Genomic DNA, 24,366 nt, shown 5'->3' on the forward strand with positions numbered 1-24,366 from the left:
CATCAACAAAGTACCAGTAAGGCCTCCAATGAGTTTAAGGACAACTCATTATGTTTGATAAATGATCAAAATCACGATTAAATAAAAGAAACCTTTGTAAAAATATGGATTTTTATAACCTATTATTATGAGAGATATCCAAGCAGTAGAATTAGATTCTGTTTCATGCTCCAGTGACAGCTTGCCCGATGTGTTTTGACCCACCCTACTTGCTAGTCTTGCTGCTCTGATAGTCAGAACGGGCTCATACACGTTGCCTCCTGTGGTACGGTGGGCTGCTTCTTGGCACGCAGAGGGAGATGGTTTAAAATATCAGGGTGAGCTAACAGAGGCAGAGCAGGACTCGTCATTGGCCATTATCAGTAGAAACTATTCATCAATGTTGTCTGGTGCTTCTTTTCCGCATTTATCTTGAAAGGTGAAAATGCTATTGTGAGCCATTCTCCAACTGTTTTGTGGATTTGCAATGAAATATTTCAGCAGTTTCATCCATGGTTGCAACCCAGGCCAACTTTATCTTTCCGCTAAATGAAAAAGGGCAAAATGGCATGGATCGCTTTGTTGATGATCATATAAGAAATATAACATTCAAAAAGTCAATTTAGAATTTTTAAGGCATACCACTGCATGCTACTTCGAAGTTATATCATGCAGTCGCCTATGAAGATAATGGGAAAAAGTCTTGAAGACTGTTTATATCTGCTGTAACAGATTTGTGAATGACAGGCATATTAAGTGGCCATTATTTACCAAAATCTTGGCTCTGTTAGTTTTTCCAGACGACAGCTCATTTGTTATCTTACATGATCCAACGGCACACACACACACACACACACACACACACACACACACACACACACACACACACACACACACACACACACACACACACACACACCTCTCTCTAAATTAACTTCCCTTTTAAATATTAACAGGTGGGGTGGGAGATGATGTCATCTGTGGTCGTGTTGGGCCCCACTTACCTCAGCATCCTTTATCGTGCACTCTGAGCTTGGAGGGTTCGGAGCACCATCCACCATTTCCTCTGTGAACACAATGACGAGAAACGCATTACTGCTCTGTCTGGCCGGCATCATCATCACGTAATTTAATCCCAAGTCCCAACTATACTCAAGACTCTTGCAGATCCCATTACATAGCCAGTATTTAGTACCCAGTGTCGGAGGGCTTTTAAGTCCGACATCGGCATTTTAAACCCGGTGAAGAAGATAAGTGTTTCCCCGTTGTAATATAATATCAGCCCTAATGAGTGCTGGTCCTCAACTTTCACAGGCAGGAGTCGAGGCGATGGAGAAATATAAGAACACGACATTGGACGTCCTGCGATGGCCAATGTGGTGGCTGTGGTGGCCCATGCACTCTGTTTCTTGTATGCGTTTGCCACAAGGAATATCAGAACAAGGTGGTGGGGAAAGACGCAAAAAACAACAACAAGGCTTGTTTGTTAAAGACTTCCCCGATCCGCACATTAGCCGTCTGTTGGCAGGGTAGACGTCTACTGGTGGCGTGTGGCCAGGAAAGCGTCATTAGTGCTTCTCCTTTGTACGATACTGAGTGCAGAAAATCAGGGCCATTAAACTCAACGTGCACGGTTTTATGTGACCCGGCAGGCTAATAAGGAATCACTCTATGCCGAGTTGTACGACAAAGCCACCTTGAGAATTCCACTCGAGAAATAATAATATGTCCTCTACCTAGAGGACATATTTGGCTTGGCTCAAGACGAGGACACAGGGAGATGGTGCCGAAAGCCGGTTTATTGTAAGGTTTGCAGCCAATTATAGGTGAAGCTGGAGTTACATGTTCCCATGCAGGAGATCTCTCTCTAGTGTGTGTGGTGATGGCTGGTTTAACCTGTGCACATTGATTCCACATCAGTGGAGGCTTCTCCATTGAGGAGAGGGAGGAAGATCCTCCCTAACATTGTTGAGAATAAAAAATGTAGATTGCCCAGACTATTGTAATGAATTAATGTGACTACTTTATTGCCTTTGAATATATAATGTTCGTTTCCCTGGGTAAAGGGACATTAGCACCCCCTATCGCCTATCGTCAATTATTTCAGGGAGGAACGTCCTCCCTTTGCCTCCGTTCACTCCCATTCATTTCCCCGAAAGTACTGGCGGCCGGTGGATAACATGGGTTTCAATGGGAGAGAGGAGGAAAATCCTCCTCTGAGTGGGTGGGACCTTAAGGGGTCTGATTCGCGCAAAAATCTATCCGTCTGCGCTATGAACCAATAAGCAGGATCCCTGGATGTTGAGCAGTGTTGCCAGATTGGTCAGATTTCCCACCCAATTGTGCTACTTTTAACCATGTTAGGCTGGAAAAATGATCATTGGGCGGGAAATCTGCCCAATCTGGCAACGCTGTCGATAACAAACCCGGTCTGCATTGCCGCGGTGCTCACTGCAGACGCAGAGCAAGTGAAATCTGCGATAGCGAGATCCGAAATGCACAATGGAAACATTGGAAACGGAGGACATTGTTAATGTCTTGTTACAAAAATCATTCCATTCATTCACTTACAGTGCTAAGTTAGCGACCAAAGAAAGAGGTAGACCACTTCCCAAAATCAAGGTCACAAGAAGTAATGGCAACGTCAGTGTTGTGAGTGGCACATGGTTTGCTAGGTACGCATGGCTTACTGGTAGCATTACCGTTCTTGTTGTTCTTTTACTAGTTTGTTACTCTGACCGCTCTGTTTGATATTGTGGAAAGGGTGTTAGTGAATGATTCAGAGCATGATGTATTTTAAATGGCATCACTTTGGTTCTTGAGTCTTTTCTTAAAACAATTGTTACTGAAAATAAACATGGCTAATAACTACAGTCAGTGAGGGCAAAAATAGGCCCAATGATAGGCCCAGATTTTTTTATTTACTTTTACAAATCAATAGTAGGCCTGATTTGACTAATATGCTTTGCATCCTTTCCTTCTCAAATTACAGTGATGCCACTGGTGGCTTTGTATACATTTTATTCACATAACTCCCTCCCTGCTATTTTGTAGTTCACCAAAACACCCTGAAACAACTTGAGTCTCACATTCTTATGCCACCATACACCAACAGTGCAAGCAGGCCAATGGCAACCAAGCGCGCAGTCCTTCCTCCCTCACTTTAAAAACCACCAGCCGCCACTGTTCCACATTGATTGCTCAATGTGCAACAGGTGTGTGCAGCCTCCCTCAGCCCCAGAGTCCAATCAGTCTAACTCGGGCCAGGTGAGGCTGCTTAACCCAGCTGTCATCCGTACAAACTCAACAGTAGAAAGGGTATCCCCACTGACCAGGCTAAGCAGGTAAAGATGAGACGTAGATTCAAGGTCTGATCAAAATCGATGATTTTTTATTTATTGATCCAAGCAGCGAGATAACCTGGACTTGATTTCAGGAGGGGGTTTGAAGACAATACGTGAAACTATTTCTTTGTTTTGCATATATGATCCAGTCTAATGAGGGACACGCCCACTTACATCCGTTGTGTGTCTGTGTGTGTGTGTTTGAGTGTGTGTCTGCCTGCCAGCCTTTTTGTCTGTTTATCTATTAATCTATTGATCTATTGATCTATAGATCGGCTTGGTTATGAATGGCTAGCTTCTGGAAGAAGGCATTATAATTTAAGTTACAAAACCTTACATAATTACAACGTACAAAATGCATTGTTTGTTGTAGATATCCAATAATGTTGATTGGGCATTCAATGCATTTTTTGTTGAATGTTATATAAGCAACAGTAGTTACACACTCCATGAGGTAAGAAATACCACACTAGGGTAAAGGGACACATCCTGACAAACACAGGTGCAGGGAAATTTTTCTGATGCTTCACTGATGCCCTTGACCTGACCCTTGACCCGACCCTTGACCCTGAGAGAAGCCTTGAACCCTGCATGCTTTACAGAAACACCACACCCTATATCACTGCACGTTTGAGGTGAAGAGCTATTCTTTAAGTGGAATCTGTTAGAAAGGGCTTAGCAAATTTGTTTTGAATTGATTTCGTCTGCCTCTGTGTCGCCATTTAGATTTTAGACAATTCCTGGCACATTTGTGACCAAATCTTTCCTGATTGGTTCAATGAACGTCAATGTCAATGTCAATGTCACACCTGTCAATCACAGGTACGTAAACACTACACTTCTCAATAGCTGTCGATCGTAGGGAGGGGAGAGGGTATCTTTATTTACAAATTTAACATACCAACCCCTATCAGAACACATTGCAGTACGCGCATATCACATCCCAGTCACTGAGTTCATGTCGTGGCCGACACCTTATGCAATGCCTGGGTTACACTTATAACGTGGAAGCGGTGGCGGGGACTGAAAGAGCAGGAAGCGGCAAGCAGAGAGCTGGGAACAACTGACCACCTGGCGCGTGTGCCCCATTATCAACCACCACCAGCGCGGCTCTGATTGCATCGTACCAAGACATGGTGAGGCGTGGCGTCGGCCGGCTGCACGATGAGCGCCTGGGATCTCGCTAATTGTTGCGGCCGCCACAAGACGGCCACAACATTTCCTCCCGGAGCAGCCATGCAGAGCATATGCATTAGGAAGCATTGAAAGCAATTCGTTTTTTTTCTCTCCGTTTTTTATTACTCTCGACGGGCTCGCGGGTCGGATCGTGTTTTGTGGGAAGATGGAACAATAAGTCCGTCCGGGGGGGTTTGAGGCCTACTGTAAAAGGTGGTGTAGGCCTACATCGTTCATTTTGGCATTTAAATCGTAGAGCACAGTTGTTACAGTGGCAATCAGGGAATACTGCGATGCATTATTCGATGCATGTGGCTGAGGCCCAGTCGTCAATGCTGTGATGCTAGACTTTGTAGTGCTATGGTTTGCTGTCTTCATCGCATGCCTCCATATAATCTCGATTAAATCTCTCTATTGAATGTTAATGACCGGACCAACGTCGCCACAATCACTCACGGGCGAGTCAGACATTATTGTACCGGCCTAAAAGGTTGCGGTCGACATTGATGTGGGGAATACCAAACGGCTGTTGTGTTTCCTGTGAGAGCTCCTTTCAGTGGTTAATCTCAAAAGTCTGGTCTAGTCTACGCCGCTCATTCACGTCGTGTTTAGGTTTCATTGAGTGTTTGTTTGTGTTTTCCTTCTCAAATGTTCAGCTCTTCTATTCTCTGTGTTTTTCGGACAATGGGACCAGATGTGAGCGCTGAAAAGAGCGAGCCAAAACGTGGGTGTGAAAAGCCAAACTGTTGAAGCTCGCCGTTGGATCTGAGCTCTTCTCTGCGGCAAGAGGACAGGTGGAGGAGTTGTTGCTCGGTCTTCTTTCTCTTCCCTTTGCTCCGTGCAAACAAGATAATTGTGAATCTGCTCAACCGACTCTCCAGGACCGGAAGGTTTCACATTGCCCTCTGGACAAAACGCTAAAAATACATCAATCTCTCTATCTGGCTGTGGCCCACTGAATCACGAACATTATTCTCTTTGACTGCACCCCCCCCCCTCCCCCCACCTGGGTCTTTGTTGTCGCCCCAGAGGCCAAGAGGACCACCCAGTCACTGACTTGGGTGTGATGGGATCCATGGCCGGCCAGAGAGCAACAAACAGGCGGTAACAAGCACAGCCTTGTGCTGGATAATGCGTCCTTGAACTGAGCTACAGATGTAGCATATGTTGGGATCATTAGGGAATGGTGGGCCTCTCTGTTGGGATGGATCTGGGCGAGGGAAATTAAACTCACCCAGGCCCGATTTGTATACACTGCAAATATGTAATTTGCACATTCTATACATGTGCTCTATACTCCTTACAAAGATCTTGTTTTTGCCAACTTGGTTTAGTACAATACTAAACTGGGCTCGTGTATAGCACTATAGGCTTTACATAAAATAATTGATCATGCAAATCACATTTTTTTGCGCTGTTTCGTTGTTCTGCGCATCTTAGTTGAGTAATATAATCTTGTCTAATTAACAATTACTGCAATGTATAGAGTTCTTTCTCAGGCTTGTATAACGATGCTCTATGTTGTAATTGGATTAACTTTGGTAACCTTGCCGCGATGCGAATAGACAAAGCAAAAGTAATGCCCCCAACCTGAAATCTAACTTATTATTGGTTGAACACCAATGGGCTACGTCACATAAAATTCACTTCCAAGCCATAGTTCCAATCTCATCCTCTAGATGACACCATTTCTTGCTCGATTGTAGCTCTTCTAATAATGTTGATTTATGCGTAAGTGGGTGCGTAACTACTTTCGTATATCATAAGCGTAATTATAGGTTGTTTGTCTAGAATGTATACACTGTAGTACTCCGTGGAACGTAACCAGACCGTCTACTAGACAGTTCTGCAGGTTCATCAGGTTGAAACGTTTCTATTGATTTGCATAATCATACAGGTCGTCCTCTTTTATCTTATGTCTGTAAAAACTGCTGACATTTGTCCTCCCCTTAAGACCTATAACAGCCCTTCTCTGCAAATCATGGGCTGTAAAAGGACTGCTAACGCATAACAGTTGGCCGGCCAGAGCACTTCGGTTGGCGTGCATTACTAGGATGGGTCAGTGATGGGGATAGCAGATTTTTTTTAAGGCGAAGTGTTGCTTGTTCTATTCGTCCTTTCCCTGACATCTGTTGGCCCAGAGCCTTGCTAACAGTATCCTTCCACTGTCACACACTTCATAAAGACCCAGCTTTTAGTCTTTGTTCCTCACTGAGGTGCAGGCTGTGCTTCACTGTGTTTACTGTGGTGTGTTTAAACACCTCTGGAGGATCTATACCGACCTATTGAAACGGGTTAGACAGTTTAGATACACGGTATTCACTGCAAGTCTTTCAATGCTGTCCGACAGACTTTACTGAAGTCAGTATTCTGTCATTCGGCACTTCACACACATAGCACTACTTAAATGCAGTCCATTTACCTGAAAGTGGCCAGCAGGTGAAATGTCGGACTGAAGTGATTGTTCAGTGTAGCATGAGTGAGAGAAAGTTGATCATTGAAGTGTCCTGATATTGGTATTATTTCAGATGAGTGTTGTCAGCGTTTTGCCTGAGTGGTGTGTGTTTTGTTCCCGTATTGATCCACCCAGACCGTGAACGTTGATATGTCCGAGACCCCACACTAATGTAACACAGTGGCCTGGCTAATTTTCTCCATTAAATAAAACCGTTTGCCATTTCTCATATTTCAAGAATATGCTGACACAAACCAAAACACACACACACACAAATGCACACACGCACGCACACGCAAGCATGCACACGCGAGTGTGTGTGTGTGTGTGTGTGTGTGTCAGTTCCTCTTCCATCTCTTCCTCTTCCGCTATCATTTCCTCTTCCATCTCTGCTGAAAATGACTCAAAGTGATGTCTTCCTCGCTTTAAAAGAGTGAGCAAGAAAGAGCTGGGAGAAGTATTTATCTTGGGATTCATATTTTTTCACATCGGTCAAGTTATTTATTATCACTGGGAAAACAAATAACCTGTTGGAACGTTTGACAGCTGCCCATGAGAGCTGTTGCAGCCGTTTATCAACGTGTTTCTTCACACTGTGTCAATGTACTGAACACTAGTGGCTCAGCTTAGGGTGCAAACCTCACTGGTTTGTACCCAAAGCTGACAGGAAGTAAACACCCCCGAGAAGAAAACAAAAGGCCTTTCGGATTTATATTCTTGGCATGGCTACAAAGACAATGGGGATGGCTTCATGGGGGGACTAATCAGAACCAACCAGGGAAATAGGCCCGGGTTCCAGAATGGAATAAAGTCAGCTGTGAAATGAGTTTGCATAACCCTTATCCTTAGCTCAGATGTAGTCATAGGAATGTGCACAGTGTGTGCGTGGGTGTTCACGTGTGTGGGCATGCATTTGTGTGTGTTTTATGTGCGTTCACTTGTGTGGGCATGTGTGTGTGTGTGTGTGTGTGTGTGTGTGTGTGTGCATTCACATATCTGGCCATGCATGTGTGTGTGTGTGTGTGTGTGTGTGTGTGTGTGTGCGCGCGTGCATGTGCGCTCACGCATGCATGTGTGTACGTGTGTTTGTGTTTATACACAGCCACGTGTATGCCTGGCACAATGACCTCCCTCGGTGTAGGTGTGGCATTCGGTCAACCCTCCTCCTCCCTTCATCCTCCCCCTCCCTCCGTCCCTCCCTCCTGTCACTTTGGGGCATGGGGGGAGGGAGTGAGTGAGGGTGGGAGGGAGGCAAGCCTAGTCTCCTCACAGGCAGATCAATGAGGAGCTACTAACCCTAGACCACTCACCGCTCTGCTCTCTCTCTCTCTCTCTCTCTCTCTCTCTCTCTCTCTCTCTCTCCCTCCCACCCTGTCCCTGAACCTCTCTCCACCACTCTCCCCTCTTCTCTTTCACTGCTGAACTTATCTTTCACTGCTGAACATTCTTCCTGCTCCCACCCCAGGCTGCAGAACCTGCTCCAGAAGGTGAGTGACGTCCCACCGCGATGGGGGTATATCGTGGCTCCATGCAGGGCCCCTGCATGTCTTTACTTGTAGTTCGAGGAGGATGTTAACCCAGGGCGTTGATCCACAGCATCGGTTATATCCCTAACGAGTCCTCTCAGGCCCGCCACCTTGGCTCATGTTATGGAGACATCGCTGGGGGAGTCCCTTGACTACCTGATGCTTCAGAGGGGCTTGCTTCATCGGGCCGATAGGGAGACACACACACGTGCGCGCGTGTGGTCCGCCTTCGAACTCCTACTGCTGCTGCTGTTGCAGTTTCTGTTGCAAGGCGTTCATGTGTACGAAGAACGACTGATCACTTGTCAGCCTTTGACGGTGTATTTGTACAGTGTCGCTGCTGACCTCACTTTGATATGCTGCATGCGTCTTTGCAGGTGTGCCTGTGTTTGGATGTGACTCTGTGTCTGTACATGTGTGTGTGTAGGTGTGGGTTTGTTTGAGTCTGTCTGTCTGTCTGTCTGTCTGTCTGTCTGTCTGTCTGTCTGTCTGTCTGTCTGTCTGTCTGTCTGTGTGTGTGTGTGTGTGTGTGTGTGTGTGTGTGTGTGAAAGCTTGTGTCTGTGGGTGTGTGTTTGTTTGGGTGTCAGTTTGTGGGTGTGAGTGTGTGTTTGCATGTATGGGTGTGAGTGTGCATGTGTTTTTGTGTGTGTGCGTTTGCGTGAGTGTGTGTGCATGTCTACGCTTGTGTGCCTGTGTTTGATAATGGGAGGGTCCGTCTGTGCTTGCGTGCGTGTGTTTGTGCGTGGTGCATGCATGCGCGTGTTTGTGTGTGTTCGTTTCAGCCAAACTTGGGCAGAAAGGAAGCTTGAAAGAGGGGGGGAGGAAGCAGGAACAGGACAAAGTAATGGCGAGAAGCAATCGGTGTGGTCGAAACAGCGTTAGCCATTAGACAACCGGTGCGGGAGTGCGTTGTTTCACGAGAACCGGATCCCCTCTGGACCCTGCTCTTAAGGTATCCCAGCGCCTTCCACTTAACGTTCCTGCTGAGGAAATGATTGTCCATCGCCCATTAGTTAACATAGTTAACATACACTAGGAAACGTTAACCATATCACCGCCAATTTAGGCATCCCTTCCACCGTCTCCTTTGGGATTGAGGTAAAAATGATTTGATTCATCTTCAAAGCCAGGCAGGGGGTAGGGCCTCCCCGACACCTCACCCTTTCATCCCCCTACCAGCCCGCACCAAGCCTAGCATCCTGTGGCCAGGATCCTCGTCTTGTTTTGAAAGGCTTGGCTAAAAGATTAAGGAGATGAGCCTTCCTCCCCCTCGACCGCGGGCGGGCCGAGATACGGTCAGCCGGGTCGGCCGCCCGATATAGTGTGGCTTAAGACCCATCTTTACACAGCGCCTTTTAGTGTGGGATGTTTTTCTTTAACTGCATTCTATCTGTGGTTTTAGGATTTACTGCTGTTGTTAGTGTAATGTATATTAATTTTTTTATTTGTGCTTTATTTTTTACTAGTGCTTAACCTGCTTCTGACAGCTGTGATACAAATAATGTTTTTATGACTTTAGTCTAAAGCCCGTCAGGAGACACATTGGCAGTGCTGTACTGCCATAGTTATGCGGTATATTTGCAAGAGAGAGACAGAGAACAGCAGTGATAGGATGTATCAGTGCACAAAACCTCAATGCTTCAATGTAAACGTGAGAAGACGTTGATGTCGTGCCAGTTTGGTAACATGAGGTGAGGTTTGGAAGGCATTTCTGCCACATCCTTTTGCAGACTCAAGTATGCAAGCATTCTTACTTCTTCTTAATTATTACGCTGTCTGTAGCCAAGCACGCGATTTCAAAAGGAACCTGACTTTCATATGCTGTTTGGACGTATGTTTGCACAGACATGTCTTTGCATGCGGATACATAAATATTTCTCTATGACTTTTTCGACATTTCAGTAAGTGACAGCACTTTCTGAAAATCAAATCTGTGTAACATTGGATTACATCACATAACATTACATTACAATCACGTTGGACATATAATTCTCCAATATGACCTCATCGTTGCAGGGATAGATTTGAATTCCTGTCATACATTCCTTCACTCGCTCCCCTTCTTCGATGTCAGACGCCAACTACTGCGTATCCGGTCAGCACGTTCAATCACATCGCCTCGTGAGCTTTTGTCCCAGAATCCCTTTTTTCTCTCTCATAGTTGCTAGACATGTTTGAGTGACAGCTGACATTGTAATAGCCTAATCATGTCATTTAACCTTTGGAGCCTGAGAGTGTTCAAGTCCCATTAGCCGGTGATTGGGGTTGGGCACAAAAACGAAGGACCCACCACATTCATGCTCAAGAGATTATCTCAGCATCTGTTGAAGACTTCAGGCAGATTGTTTGTAAATCCTCAAGCCTCATAATAATCACTATCCTAACAGGGCCGAATGACTTGACTGATAGAATAACCTTTAAATAACACTAAAAGGACACATCACAAACGTCACCTGAGGACTAATCTGATAATTACACACAATTACATGTTGTTTTTTGTAATAGCTGTTATTATGTCCGTGGTGGCCATGGCACTTTGTTGAAACTACAGATGACCTTATGACCAAAATGGGAATAACAATTTCGTTTTTCTGGTGTAAGACTGGTGTAAGACCAGAACGAAATGACGCAAATCACAATCGCACAATATCAGGTGTGTGGACAAACACCAGATGATTCTGCCGGCCATCATCAAGAGAAACTACCGCCCAATCTTAGAGAAGGCTGGTGAAAGGATCAACAAACAAAGCCTACACAAAACCGATGTTTAAACTGGAGAAGCTCACGTGATGGTGAACTGGCTTACAAATGCACAGAGTTATACTGCAGTCATTTGGAGTTATACTGTGTATGTCTATGTAGAGAAAAAGCTGATACCACATGAGTGAACGAAATCTGTTTAAACAGACGCGCGTGACACGCGAGCACTGTTGGTTGGTGTTTTAAACCACAATTGCTAACTAGTGCAAAGAGAATGAACACAGAAAACATCATTTTCTGCACGACTCGTGTAAGGACAAGGGGTCCAGAGTCCAGACATATTGAAACCATTGCATCATGGGGGTGTGGGGGGGTCACTGGGGTAGCATTTATCATCCCGACATGATGAGAAACATGTGTGGTGAAATCAGGACGCAGGCTGGGCTCGTGATTTGGCTGAGGTACCACTGGCGTGTGAAGTATACTTCCTGTTACAGGAAGGAGGACATTAGACAATCGCACTATTCAAACCGGAGCATAAACGCAGTGGTTTTAAGCAGCACGCAAACGTCCTAAATGACAGATGATAATAAAGAATAAATTCAGTAACGATAGAATACAAAATTAAGTAAAGGGTTAGGTTCAGAATTCCGAATATTTATTTTCGGAATATTTATTTTAATAATAGGCCTATATGATATTTTGAGGATGGGTTATCATTGTCAATGTTATTATTTAGATATTAAAGTGCAGTATGTTAATTGAGCGATTAAAGCAGGACAGACCTTCTGCATTGTAAAACTTCTTCTTCGACCTCCCTCTTGAATACCTCTCGGACCCTGAGGGCTTTGTCAGATTGTTTTCCTTCATACAGCTTGGCATGAGAAAACTCCCATCACGCAGTTCGCCACCTCCCTAAATACAGTTGTCACATGAAACCGATACGTCTAAACCGGTGTTTGTGACTTTTACAATGTAATCCTTTGTTGACCCTTAAAAAGCCGCCTCCAGCTATAGGCTTGAGGTAACCAGCTCTTTGGCACCTGACAGAAAACAAGACATAAACCAGCCGTTAGTCACCTTGTGTTTTTCTAATCTTAACTTCAATCTCATCGTTTGGCTTGCCAACGGAATGAACTTGGCACAGTTCAAATGGGGGTAAGGGGGGTAGGGTTTACAGAGTCGAGAGGTGAACTCTGAGTCAAGTGAGTTTTTTGCGACTTTTGCGGAAGATTTGATTCATGATTTGCAAAAGGGGTGATTCTGGTGACGCTTTAGGATAAATCCCTAGGCAACGTGGAACTCTTCATGACTGCTCACTGCAGCCCCCGGGATCAGGCTGGTTTTCTGACTGGGTTTCTCCTCGGCAGCAGACCATGGCTTCCAAGAGGAAAACAGGCTGCCAGTGCCGTACGTTCTGGGTGGCGGTGCTGCTGCTGGCCAGCGTCTCGGCCATCATCACCATCGCCGTCATCCAGAGACACTGGAGGGTGCAGGAGTACGGTCTGGAGGTACGCATTCCCTCGTACACACACTCACAAGCACACACATGCACAAACACACACACATGCACAAACACACACACTCACATGCCCATAGACGGTGTGTGTGTGTGTGTGTGTGTCCATGCATGTGTCAGCGTCCATACGTCTGTGTCGTATGTGTGTGTGTGTCTGCGTGCCCATTTGTGTGTGTGTGTGTGTGTCTTTGCATGTGCCTGCGTGTGCGTGTCCTTGGGTGTGTGTGTGTCTGGGCCTGTCAACTATGCAGGAAGCCAATAGCGGGGTTAGGCGGAGGGGTCAAGAGGGCAATCAGCTTGACTTCCTGTCTTGCTGAGATAATGTACATCGTAAACAGACGGCCGGCAGCAGGGCTGAGGAGAGCTGGAGAGAGAGCGGGGGGAGGGGCCTGCTGCATTCTGGGAATGTTTGCTATCCCACTATAATGCTCTTCTTCTGTGGTTGTGGTGTTGTTGGTGATGGTGGATGGCACTCAGTAAGCCTTAAAGGGGGGGATATTGTGCCACCAGGTACGAGTGGGATAAGCCGTTACAAGCCGTTTGAAAATCTGCCTTTCCCTGTGTTTACAGTCACAAGTGGGCGCGTCCACCTAGATGTATGATGGATAGATAAGCAACAATTTCTGGGTAGGCCGGTAGACTGATCTATCCAGCAGACAGCTTGGTGGACACTCCCACACAGGGAAATGCAGATTTTCAAACAGCTTGTAATGTTCACACCGGGTGACATAAAACCACCTTAGCCTTTGACAGTTGAAAACATAAATCTGCCTCACTGCGGATGGTTCACCGGACCACCTGGTGGACGCCCACGGTGAATGCTGCAGGAGTTTAGCAACACTGCAGCTTCGTCATCTTGTGTCTCAATAAACTTTTATATGATGCTGCCCTTTTGTCCCTCATCTGTATGTCCGTCTGTCTCCTCCTCGTCCATGTCTCTGTCCGAGTGGATTACAGACATGAGCGCTATCGTCCTGATCCCCCCCCCCCACCCCAACAAATCAGTGACTCCGCCCCTCTCCACTTCCCAACCATCGCTCAAAGCACACTTTACTAAAATGGCGTTCAGCACCTAACTGTCCTCAACTCGAAGTCCCTCTTTGTTCCCCTTTATTCATATTTAAATCCTTTACTGTAACATTTTTAATTAAATTTATAATTATCTTAGCATTATTAATTTAATTAATTTTGTTTCAATTGTATTGGTGTATTTCACCTTGTTGTAAAGCGTCTCAAAGAGCGTCTAGGAAAGCGCTTTAAAATGAACAACGTATGACGTTGTGGTATTCTTATTGGTAGAGTATCCTTGACTGACAGCCACTGCCTCCCCTGTCAGTACGGCATCGTGGTGGACTCGGGCTCCTCCCGCTCCACCGTGTACCTCTACCATTGGCCCGGAGAGAAGAAGAACGAGACCGGCGTGGTGTCCGAGGTGCTCAACTGCAAAGTGTTCGGTGAGTTGATTTAGATAGATGGGTACGTTTATACACAACGCCATTATTGACCTGCTTCTCCCATTACCCCATGGAGTGTTTGTATGGATTCACCTGAACCCTTGCTGTCTGCAACACAAGGCCCTTTGCAAAGCAATACCGTCAATACATACAGTAGGTCTTTTATCTTAATACCACTGTTCCCTGCCATGGGCTTTGGGTCGGCAGGATGTCAGATCTGTAATCTTGCACGTCAGATTGTAGATTAATATCTGAAATCTGAGGGAAAGACGAAGCTCATATCCGTGTCTCACTTTCGTTCTTGCTGTAGAATATCTCCAAACAGGAAACTAGGTATACCCCCCCCTTGTAGCACAGGGTTCCAGCCCAGCCTCTGTGCCGACCCCCCCCCCCGTCCCGTCCCGTCCCCGTCCCCAGACCTTCTGCTAGAACACACTAGGACTGCTAGATAATCCCAGATCGTCATGGCTTTAATCTGGAGAAAGATACAAATTGTAGCATGTTTAGCAAGAGCGGAAAATTAGAAAGTGTCACCGGGCGTCAAACGTTGACGGGAGCTTGTCTTCGCGTCGCCAGGCAACGGCATATCCGACATGTTGGTGGACGCGGAGAAGGACAAAAATACTTGGGCGTCCTTCACGGGATGCATGCAGAAGGTCACAGAAGAAATCCCAGTGGAGAAACGCCAGAAAACACCGCTGTTCCTGGGGGCCACCGCCGGCATGAGGCTGCTGAAGTAACAGAACCTATTTTTCATTATTGTTATTAAAGAATAAAATCGAAATAGCATAATTTAGTCTGAATTTGTGTTCGTTCATGAGACCATTCATCAATGCATGTATTGATCATCTGAAAAATGAACGCTTTTACTGTAAGCACTATCAAATGTATGTATTCATCGTTTTCTATTGCGATAAAGGCTGCTGTGCTCCAGGCCATGCTAACGTTAACTAGCATAAAGCCTCCAACAGCCTTTTACAATCACTCACTTTACAATCGCTCACTTTACAATCGCTCACATGAACCCCTGACCGTGTCTCTAACCCCGTGTCCCTTTCTGATCCAACCCCTAAGTCAAGTGGACCAGAACCGATCGGACGAGGTCATCATCAGCCTCAAACAGTACCTCAAGGCCCTGCCCTTCGCGTTCAAGGACGCCACCATCCTGACCGGACAGCAGGAGGGCCTCTACGGCTGGGTCACGGTCAACTACCTCATGGGCAACTTTGAGGAGGTACGGTCAAGGCCCAGGCATGGTGGCCCCTGAAGACCACTGCATTTGCTTGATTCACAGATGCATGGATTTTCAGAGGCCTTAGCCATTCATCAAATGACAGAACAGTAATATTACATCAACATTGATGATAATGATAGTGTGACTGTCTGGGTCCTTTTTTTATTGTGCGATGGGATGTTTTCGTTTAATGGCTAAAACCGAAGCAGACTGTTCGCGTCTTCACCTGTTTTTGAAACTTGAGGTAATCTCTTTCACCTAGAATCCTTCTGACTCTTGAGATTTGCCTGAATGAGATTTGGCCCCAAAAATGCCATTTCCATTTCCAGGCCAACATCCAGACCAAAAAGGCGTGGCCTTCTCTAGTTTAAACCTATTCTATGCATGTTGTCGCCATAGAAGAACAGAACCTTTAATCTTTTTTGTGTGGGCGGGTCGCTAGAATCTGGAAGACTTTTATGAAACGTTTTATCCTCGAGAAACGTTGCACTTCCGAAATTCCGAAAGAAAACGTACACTACAAAAAAATTCCCAGTAAATGTACAGAACTGGGTACTAATACTGGAAGCAGTTTCGCCAGTAAGGTACTGTTTATTTACAGTATTATTACTGCATCATATCAATACAGTAGATTAGTGTTAGAACTTCGCTGTAAATCTACATCAAAGTATTACAGTGTACATAACGCAGCTTTGACTCGGGGCTCTCATTGGTGACCAACTAGAGTCTCCCCTCCTGCCCCCCACAGAAGACCCTGTTGAACTCTCTGTTCCATGCCGGGGGTGCCAGCACCGTGGGGTCCATGGACCTGGGCGGGGCCTCCACCCAGCTCGCCTTCCAGGTGGGCGAGGAGCTGAAGGGGGAGGACTTCCTGCCCGTCCGACTGTACGGCTACGACTACAACGTGTACGCACACAGCTACCTCTGCTATGGCAAGAACGAGGCCGCGAAGCAGATCCTCGACCGGATAATCAAGGTACGGCGGGTCTCGGACCCGACACCACTTGTCGCACGGCTGTTGGTCGTTGGCTGATTTATAGTGTGCGTGCGTGCGTGTGTGTGAAATGAAACCAAACATGTTCCCAAATGGAACAAAGAAGGGACGCACGGGATTAATTGTTAATTGAGCGCACTGAAACCCTCACCGTAGTACGCAGGACAATGTCAGTCGCCTAGGGCACCGAAACGGTCAGCGCCGGCCCTGCGTGTGCGTGTGTGTACGCGTGCGCGTGTGCGTGCATATGTACGTACGTACGTGTCAGTGTATCTTCGGTACGTTTGTGGGTGGGCGTGTGTACGTGTGTGTGTGTGTGTGCGCAAGCGTGCATGTGTCTACACAGTGTTTTGGTTTACGTGTGTGTACGTGTGTGTACGTATTTTTGTGTGTGTGCGTGTGCACTCGTGACCATGGAGATGCATAGGGCATCTCTGCATTTAATACTATAAGACCATAAAATAAATCAACTTTATGGCAATGGATTTTTGCCTGGACTGCACTTTGTTGAAGTCATTGTATGGAAAGTGTGAATAAGTGTGACGGATGTTTAGGCCGTGGGACCAAAGGGGCACGTCTCTGTTCACTGTGTGGAGACAACTCAGATGCATTAAGGGATGGTTAAGATCTCATGAGCACAACAAGGGGAAGTCCTTTCAGAGGGTAAATGGCCAAGAACGGTCCGGAATGATGCATGATTACCACCAAAGTATTGATCTGGGGGTGAATTCTGTGGAGACTGTCTGGGTGGGGAAAATGCATTATATGGAGAGAGGGGGATTTTAAACAAATATCATGTTTGATACTTGATATGGTAGAGGGAGCAATACTATCAAGGCCGGGTCAAACTCTGCTGGCTCAGCAGGTCCTAAGTGCCTGAGCGTGACTTCAAGAGGCCCTGTTAATGTTAGGGTATAATCCACTCCAGTGCTTTCTGCTTGCATAAACATATTGTTGTTTGATAGGGAGGGGCGGGGTGGTTGTTGTAAAAAGTAAAAAGCGTGAAATAACTTGTGTATGCAGGTAAAAACGCACTCCTTCACCGGCCATCCTCCCTTTGTTATTATGATGTCTCGTCTCCTTAAAGGAGAATACTGGTCGGAGTTATCAAACCATGGCTACTGTGTCTTCTGGCCTCAACAACACAACTAACAACCGGCTATCAGTATAATTTGGCTAAATTACGTACATGTACCGATTCCGCTACATAGCCACAAATGCCAAAAATGCACAAATCATCTTTTGTAAGAAATGTGTGTCGGTCGGTACAGTTTGTGGAGCACAAACTGTGGAATTGCCATACCAGTACTTCTACTATACTATTGCGATCATAAATACACTCTTATTATTAGGGCCCGACCGATTAATCGTCCTGCCGATTTAATCAGCCGATTATAGCCTTTTTGAAAATAATCGACATCTGCCAAAAAGACGCAGATTACAACCGTTTTTTTTTTTTTTTTTGTTTGTTTTTTTTGTTTGTTTTTTTTGTTTTTTTGAAATGTTATTGCGCTTAGTTTCCTGCAGATTGCGCTCCTACTCGCCTTGCTAACTAACAACTTTAGCTGGAGTAAAAAAGAGGAGATTGAATTTTACCGTACAACATGAAAGCATGCTCGCTCAGGCAGCTGCGCGCTCACCTCACCAATGTACACAAGACGCGTTGTTTGAGCATGTTGTGCCTGTTTTTCTTTAGGTCCCAGGCCATGTTAATTTGTTATACTGTAGACTCTAACGGTGAGACCATACTGCTCAGCACGCACGTGTTGGTCACTGCTCACGAGCGCAGCACATTGGGAGTTAGTTATTTATTCTACATTTTACATTACACTCATTTTTGACTGTAAATGTATTCTAAAACACTCAAAGGTTCTGCATTCAATTCACATATTCGTCAAAAGTGTTTAAAGTATATTTAAGGTATCGGAAACTACGTTTTATAGCCTTTTTTTTTATTTTTTTAATCGGCCGATTAAATCGTAATCGTAATTTTTCTCTGAAAATAATCGGCATCGGCACTCAAAAATCAATATCGGTCGGGCCCTACTTATCATGTCAAAGACCAAAATGCTACATTGCCAGTATTTACATTTGTGGCAGGCTCACAGGAACCAGTTTCTCAGGCAGAATGGGCTCAACAAACCCATCTTCACAAACGACACGTCACGGCTGTCCTAGTGAAACCAGGAGTGTCGTAACTAGGGTCTGATCCAACAACCTGTGGCCCCCTAATCCAGTTGCTCCCCCCCCTCACTTCGTCCTAGGCTTCCCCGGACCCCACCACCATCCAGAACCACTGCTACCAGGAGGGCTTCAACGTGACCATCAAGGCCTCCGACGTCTACAACTCTCCCTGCACCCAAACGCCCGACAACTTTGACCCCGACCAGCAGATCACCTTTGTGGGGAAGCCCGACTCAGACAGGTGCCGGGAGCTGGTCCGCGAGCTGTTCGACTTCACCAACTGCACGGCGCAGGGCTGCTCCTTCAACGGAGTCCAACAGCCCCCGGTCCAAGGGAAGTTCATGGTGGGTAGAGAACACACTCACACACGCACACACACACAGGGACAAGAACACACACACACACACACACACACACACACACACACACACACACACACACACACACACACACACACACACACACACACACACACACACACACACACACACACACACACACACACACACACACACGTTATTATCCGGGTAGTCAGCAGGCAACCGAACGTCTGTCCCTACGTGGTGCGCTGAACTCGAGGCCTTTCCCCGGGTGAGTGTGATCTTACCTATGTAGGGGGTCAGGTGAGAGGTACTCACCACAGGTCCACAGCCACCGTAGGCGAACAGCTCCGTGTCATGCCGCAGCGGCACCACGTCTCCAGGTGACCAGCCCGCGCTTTGTATCCAGTCCCCAATGCATTTCCAACCAAAAGGTTTTCCTATGGAAGTCTTTTGACAGAAAGGTGTGTCCGTCTTGTTAGTTCCCTTTATCCGAGTCTCGCCTGCAGAGAACCAACTCCAGAGACGCTCTCCTCAGTCTCACAACATGAGACTCCCCTGCAGCCTCAGCTGTTGCTATTTAGCGCTAATGAGCACCTCAACACTGCCCCCACATCTACATTTACATGTAGGGCATTTTTTTATCCAAAGCGACTTACAATAGGTACATTTGTCATAAGAAGTGAAACAATATTTCGCTGTCGGAAGAGTAAAGATGTTCATAGAACAAAGTGCAAGTACTAACAATCGCTAGGCTAACCCATTCCCGTGTACAGCAGTGATAGCAGCTACTGCAGATGCTACACAATTGAGTACTATGAATAAGTACAACGTACATTAAGTGCGTACAACAAGTGCGTACATTAAGTGCCAGGTAGTACAACATACAATGTTGGGCGAAAGGGAACTGGATGGCCTTGCAGAGTACTGATATCATCAGTACTGACCCTAACCATAAGTTCTCTAATGCTAACCCTATTCCTCATATCGTAACACACACCCACACATTCATAGCATGCGGAGGACGACCTCTGACCCCCGTGACCTGGTTGATAACCCTGTTCCCCCAGGCCTACGCAGGGTTCTTCTACACCGCCAAGGCGCTGCGTCTGAACGGCACCACGGAGCTGGACGTGTTCAACAGCACCATGAGGGAGTTCTGCCACACCAATAAAGAGATGGTGAGTTGGCCCAGTCAGCACCGACCACTCTGGGGGCAGAGGCAGGTGGCGACAGTAGAACCGGAAGGTTGTGGGACAAAAGGTGGGGTAAACAGCAGACCTCAATTAGTATTCATGTTTTTCCGTTGATGTGAGTCAGTGCTATGTATTAGCAGCTATAGCTGCTCAAATATTTACATCAGGTTAAGTTCCTTTGCTTACCTAGTTCTGGTTTAGTTTAAGTTATGTTTTCACACAAAATGCTCCTTGAAAGAAGTATATTAAAGCTAGGTTAAGCTATCTACTTAAGAATCATTTGTTATCAATTTGTTGAAATTACCTTTACATACCGACATCAATCAATAAATAAAAAAAACGACAATATTACGGTATCTCAGGTCATAATTGGACCGGCATAGTTCAGTCTACCTGTCTGTCTACCACCAACCTAGCTACCTGTGTGCTCACTGCGCAAGGCTAGCATCTTCAACAAGCCTAGACAGACCTGCCGCTAAAGCTAGCGAGTAAGTCATCTGCCTTTGGAGGGCCTGAGGGGGAGGGGCGGGATTTATCCGATTGGATACTTTCAAAACCTACCTTACTCTGGCTGGACTCTCCAAAACACCTACACAACAAGCTTTAACAGTTTTTGGCTTCACGAAAACGTGTGCGTTGTTTGACTAATCCGATGTTGGTTCACAGGTTTTTTGAACGTACCAAACTGTTAATTGTGTCATTGTTTGTGTGTGTGTCTGTTGTGTCGTGTCGTTCAGCTGATTGCCAGCAGGCCGGAGATCTCGGAGAGGTTCCTCATCACGTACTGCTACTCTGCGCACTATGTCTTAACCCTGCTGGTCGATGGATACAAGTTTGACCCGGACACCTGGCAGAACATCGCCTTCGAAAAAGAGGTAGGAAACGCGCAGAACATGACCTCACCTTCCGAAAAGAACACCAGTGAGGAGGGAAGGAATAATGGATAATAAAGACGGAGAGAAGGAGATTCACATTTTCATTTAGGCCACTTAGCAGACGCTTTTATCTAAAGCCAGCATTCATATATACATTCACTCACCGACGGCGGAGTCAACCACGCAAAGCGACAGCCAGTTCGTCAGGAGTCGTGCTCAGGGACACCTCGACGCTAGGAGGAGCCAGGGATCGAACTAGCAATGTCTTGACTTGTAACTTTCGGTTACGAGACAAGCCGCTTTCTGGTCGTATTATCATCGTAAACATACGTTTATGGCCTTATTGGAAGTTAGCCTCAATGGCTTTGGTTGAGATGGTAGCAGGGCCCGAGTGTGAGGGCCCATCCTAATGATGGATGTCCCCCACACCCGTTCAGCTGTCGAGGACACAAGTGGAGCTGAGGAGAACGCACACAAAAAGACAAGTGGACCAGTTATTCCTCTTTCTGGGGCCCCCGAGGTATGGAACGGCTTCAACAAAGGAGGCCCCTCAGACGTTATGAGTCATGACCAAAGGGACCGACCTCTTATATCACACACACAAAGCGGGCAACCAGGGTCTGCAGTCTGCGCCTCAACGTCAATGTTTCCACATAATTTGTGGTTCTTGTTCCGACTTTATGAAAAGAAAAAATGGTTTAATTGCTGGGAAACAAGGGATTCCCCCCCCGGTCTCGTGACAAATAGACATCGCTGCTGCTTGTGCTCTGTCATGTCCTTGAATGTGAATAATGACAGCTAGGCCGTCCGGCGGAGGGAAAAGACAGACGGAAGGCCTGTTCTGTTTTTTTCACTGAAGTGACTCAGTGAGTCATATTCCACACTGTACGATGAGTTCACTCGATCATCAGCGCTGTGTGTGTGGCCGTTGAGTCTTTCTTCGGGAAACTGATAATAGCGAGATTAACACCAGATATGAGCGTTGGTTTGTGGATTGAGTGGTTTGTGTTTTTTTTTGTTATGATCTGCTCGAAACTTCTATTCGACTGTTTAATTTACAGCTACCAAGGAAAACAAACAATCGTCACAAAATCATAACCAAAGAACACTTTTTGTTTTTTTCATGCAATCTCAACACATTCAACCCAAAGTGCAATGTAGCTCAACCACAACCTGATCTATCCAGCACACATCTAGGTGGGCACGCCCACTTGTGATGTCAGAAGAGGCATATTTTCAAAAGAGCTTGTGACGGCTGATCACACTCACACCTGGTGGTGTGATATGTCCCCTGTAACGGCCTCTCTTGTGCAGGTGGAGGGGACCAGCCTGGGCTGGAGCCTGGGCTTCATGCTGTCCATGTCCAACATGATCCCCTCGGACGCCAAGGAGATCCTGCCCATGGCCAACCCCGTCTTCGCAGGCCTCATCTTCCTCTTCTCGGCACTGATGATCATCACCGTGGTCTTCCTCTTCATCATGCTCATCCGCACATGCTACTGACCACACACGCACGCACACGCACACCACACACACACACACACACACACACACACACACACACACACACACACACACACACACACACACACACACACACACACATCTCTTCCTGGTCCGGAACCCTCACCCACTAACTCAGGCATGACATGGACAGAAAGAATGGTCTACCCCCCCGTCCTATAGACAGACAGCAATGCTGGTTGTGTTACAGAAGCATGTGGTAAATACTACTTACTTATGGTGACTGTATGTTTATTATTGTGTTCAACACATCGAGATGTATATTTGAGTCAAGGCTTGGAATGAAATGCTTATTTGCAAAGGAAAGGAAACAGTTGAGAATGAGTCTTTTAGTCAGACTTTACAGTCTTAGCTTCGTGTTTGATTGCTCTTGCCTGGAATACGGAGTTTAAGAGAATACGTTGTTCCGCAGAGAAGAAGAGGCACCACACTTAACATCCGAGACAAGATGATGCCAGTGGTTCAGTATGTGAGTGATCACTCCTTAATGGTTTGTAGCATGTACAGTTAGCTTGCGCTTTGGGGAGATGGAGTTGTTTTGAAGGCAACACGTGCACACGTACACGTACACGCACACACATATACACACACACACACACACACACACACACACACACACACACACACACACACACACACACACACACACACACACACACCACACACACACACACACACACACACACACACACACACACAAACACACACACACACACACACACACCACACACACACCACACACACCAAACACACACGAGTGCACTAAAAGTCTTTGTTTGTATATATTTTCATCATTATATTTACTTAGAGGAATGTTGTTTCATAATGTCCCTTTTTCAATGTGTGTTGACAATGATATAATTTCAGTACATGACAATCCATCTGCAAAAACGACAATACCATCAGAAAAAGTATATGCCAGTTCTAGTGAGCAGCACTTATATTTATAGAGCACAATTTGTTCAAAATTGCAACCCTTGTGTGTGTTCTTTTTGATTATTTGAAAGAAGTTTGTTTTGTGGATATGGAGATCAAATGAAGACAACTGTATCTGGTCTGCTGTTACAGGGATTATATATTTTATAAAATAGGATAAAATATACATGATGAAGTTAAAGGGGACATATTATACCACCAGGTGTGAGTGTGATTAGCCTTACAAGTCGTTTCGAAAATCTGCCCCATATGACATCACTAGTGGGCGTGCCCACCTAGATCTGTGCGTGATAGATGAGCAATGTTTACTTCAGTCTACCTGGTAGGCTGGTAGATTGATCTATCCAGCACAGATCTAGGTGGACACGCCCAATAGTGATGTCATATGGGGCAGATTTTAAAAATGGCTTGTAAGGCTAATCACACTAATACCTGGTGGTATAATATGTCCCCTTTAAAAGTTTAGGCCAATTGTCTACTTTATTTTAATACAGTATACAGGATTGATTACTTTATTCATATGACCAAAATATAAAGTTTGATCAAATTTAAAAAGAAAGATTAAGATTTCGGAGGATATGAAGTATTCTGATCAACTTGATGTGCAATGTTGTGACTCCGATACAGCACACACTCCAACGCATATCTCAGTCTCAAAAAACATTGAAATATGAATTAAACAACATAAAATAGATACAAATAATAAACTGTACTCAAATGTCCGAACTAAATCTTGAGCATATTTATTATGCAAATGTTTGAATTGATATAAACTTAGATTAAAAATGCATGGTGCGGCTGGTTTGTTGTTATTATGCAGCACTTAGGAATCATTATGAAACGGATGGTTCTTGAAGATGTTGTTGGGCTTGTACATGTTCTATGTTATAAAACAGTAGGTACTGTGTATTGTGCTCACATTTTGTTTTATACTTCACTTTAGCTCAAT

At 45.7% G+C, this 24,366-nt stretch overlaps 1 protein-coding gene and 1 long non-coding RNA gene across 3 annotated transcripts; one reads left to right on the forward strand and one right to left on the reverse strand.

Moving 5' to 3' along the window:
• The first annotated feature begins 8,195 nt into the window (after nucleotides 1-8,195).
• entpd3 (ectonucleoside triphosphate diphosphohydrolase 3) lies at nucleotides 8,196-22,725 on the forward strand. 2 transcript variants are annotated; one of them, XM_030371361.1, is made up of 10 exons: nucleotides 8,196-8,441; nucleotides 12,555-12,692; nucleotides 14,037-14,154; nucleotides 14,731-14,890; nucleotides 15,229-15,388; nucleotides 16,137-16,364; nucleotides 18,647-18,910; nucleotides 19,957-20,067; nucleotides 20,820-20,957; nucleotides 22,272-22,725. In XM_030371361.1, exons 2-10 carry the CDS (start codon nucleotides 12,558-12,560, stop codon nucleotides 22,458-22,460), a joined length of 1,503 nt encoding a protein of 500 aa, XP_030227221.1. In that variant the 5' UTR covers nucleotides 8,196-8,441; nucleotides 12,555-12,557; the 3' UTR covers nucleotides 22,461-22,725. The 2 variants fall into 2 exon arrangements, with proteins under 2 accessions (XP_030227221.1, XP_030227220.1); XM_030371360.1 differs by having other exon boundaries at nucleotides 8,197-8,441; nucleotides 12,552-12,692.
• Nucleotides 14,750-19,284, reverse strand: LOC115554580 (uncharacterized). Its single transcript, XR_003978620.1, has 3 exons — nucleotides 19,205-19,284; nucleotides 18,781-18,926; nucleotides 14,750-14,885 (listed from the first exon to the last, which is right to left on the reverse strand). It is a non-coding gene; the product is annotated as an uncharacterized LOC115554580 (long non-coding RNA).
• Nucleotides 22,726-24,366: the final 1,641 nt, after the last annotated feature.

This window comes from Gadus morhua, chromosome 11, assembly GCF_902167405.1.
Source record: "Gadus morhua chromosome 11, gadMor3.0, whole genome shotgun sequence".
Classification (NCBI taxonomy): Eukaryota; Metazoa; Chordata; class Actinopteri; order Gadiformes; family Gadidae; genus Gadus; species Gadus morhua.

What these genes read in the sequence shown, in the direction of transcription:
- entpd3 (XM_030371361.1), top strand. Translation starts at nt 12,558, where the DNA reads ATGGCTTCCAAGAGGAAAACAGGCTGCCAGTGCCGTACGTTCTGGGTG. An exon ending in TCATGGGCAACTTTGAGGAG is followed by an intron (nt 15,389 to 16,136) that starts GTACGGTCAAGG and finishes TGCCCCCCACAG; the next exon opens with AAGACCCTGTTGAACTCTCT. An exon ending in CGGTCCAAGGGAAGTTCATG is followed by an intron (nt 18,911 to 19,956) that starts GTGGGTAGAGAA and finishes CTGTTCCCCCAG; the next exon opens with GCCTACGCAGGGTTCTTCTA.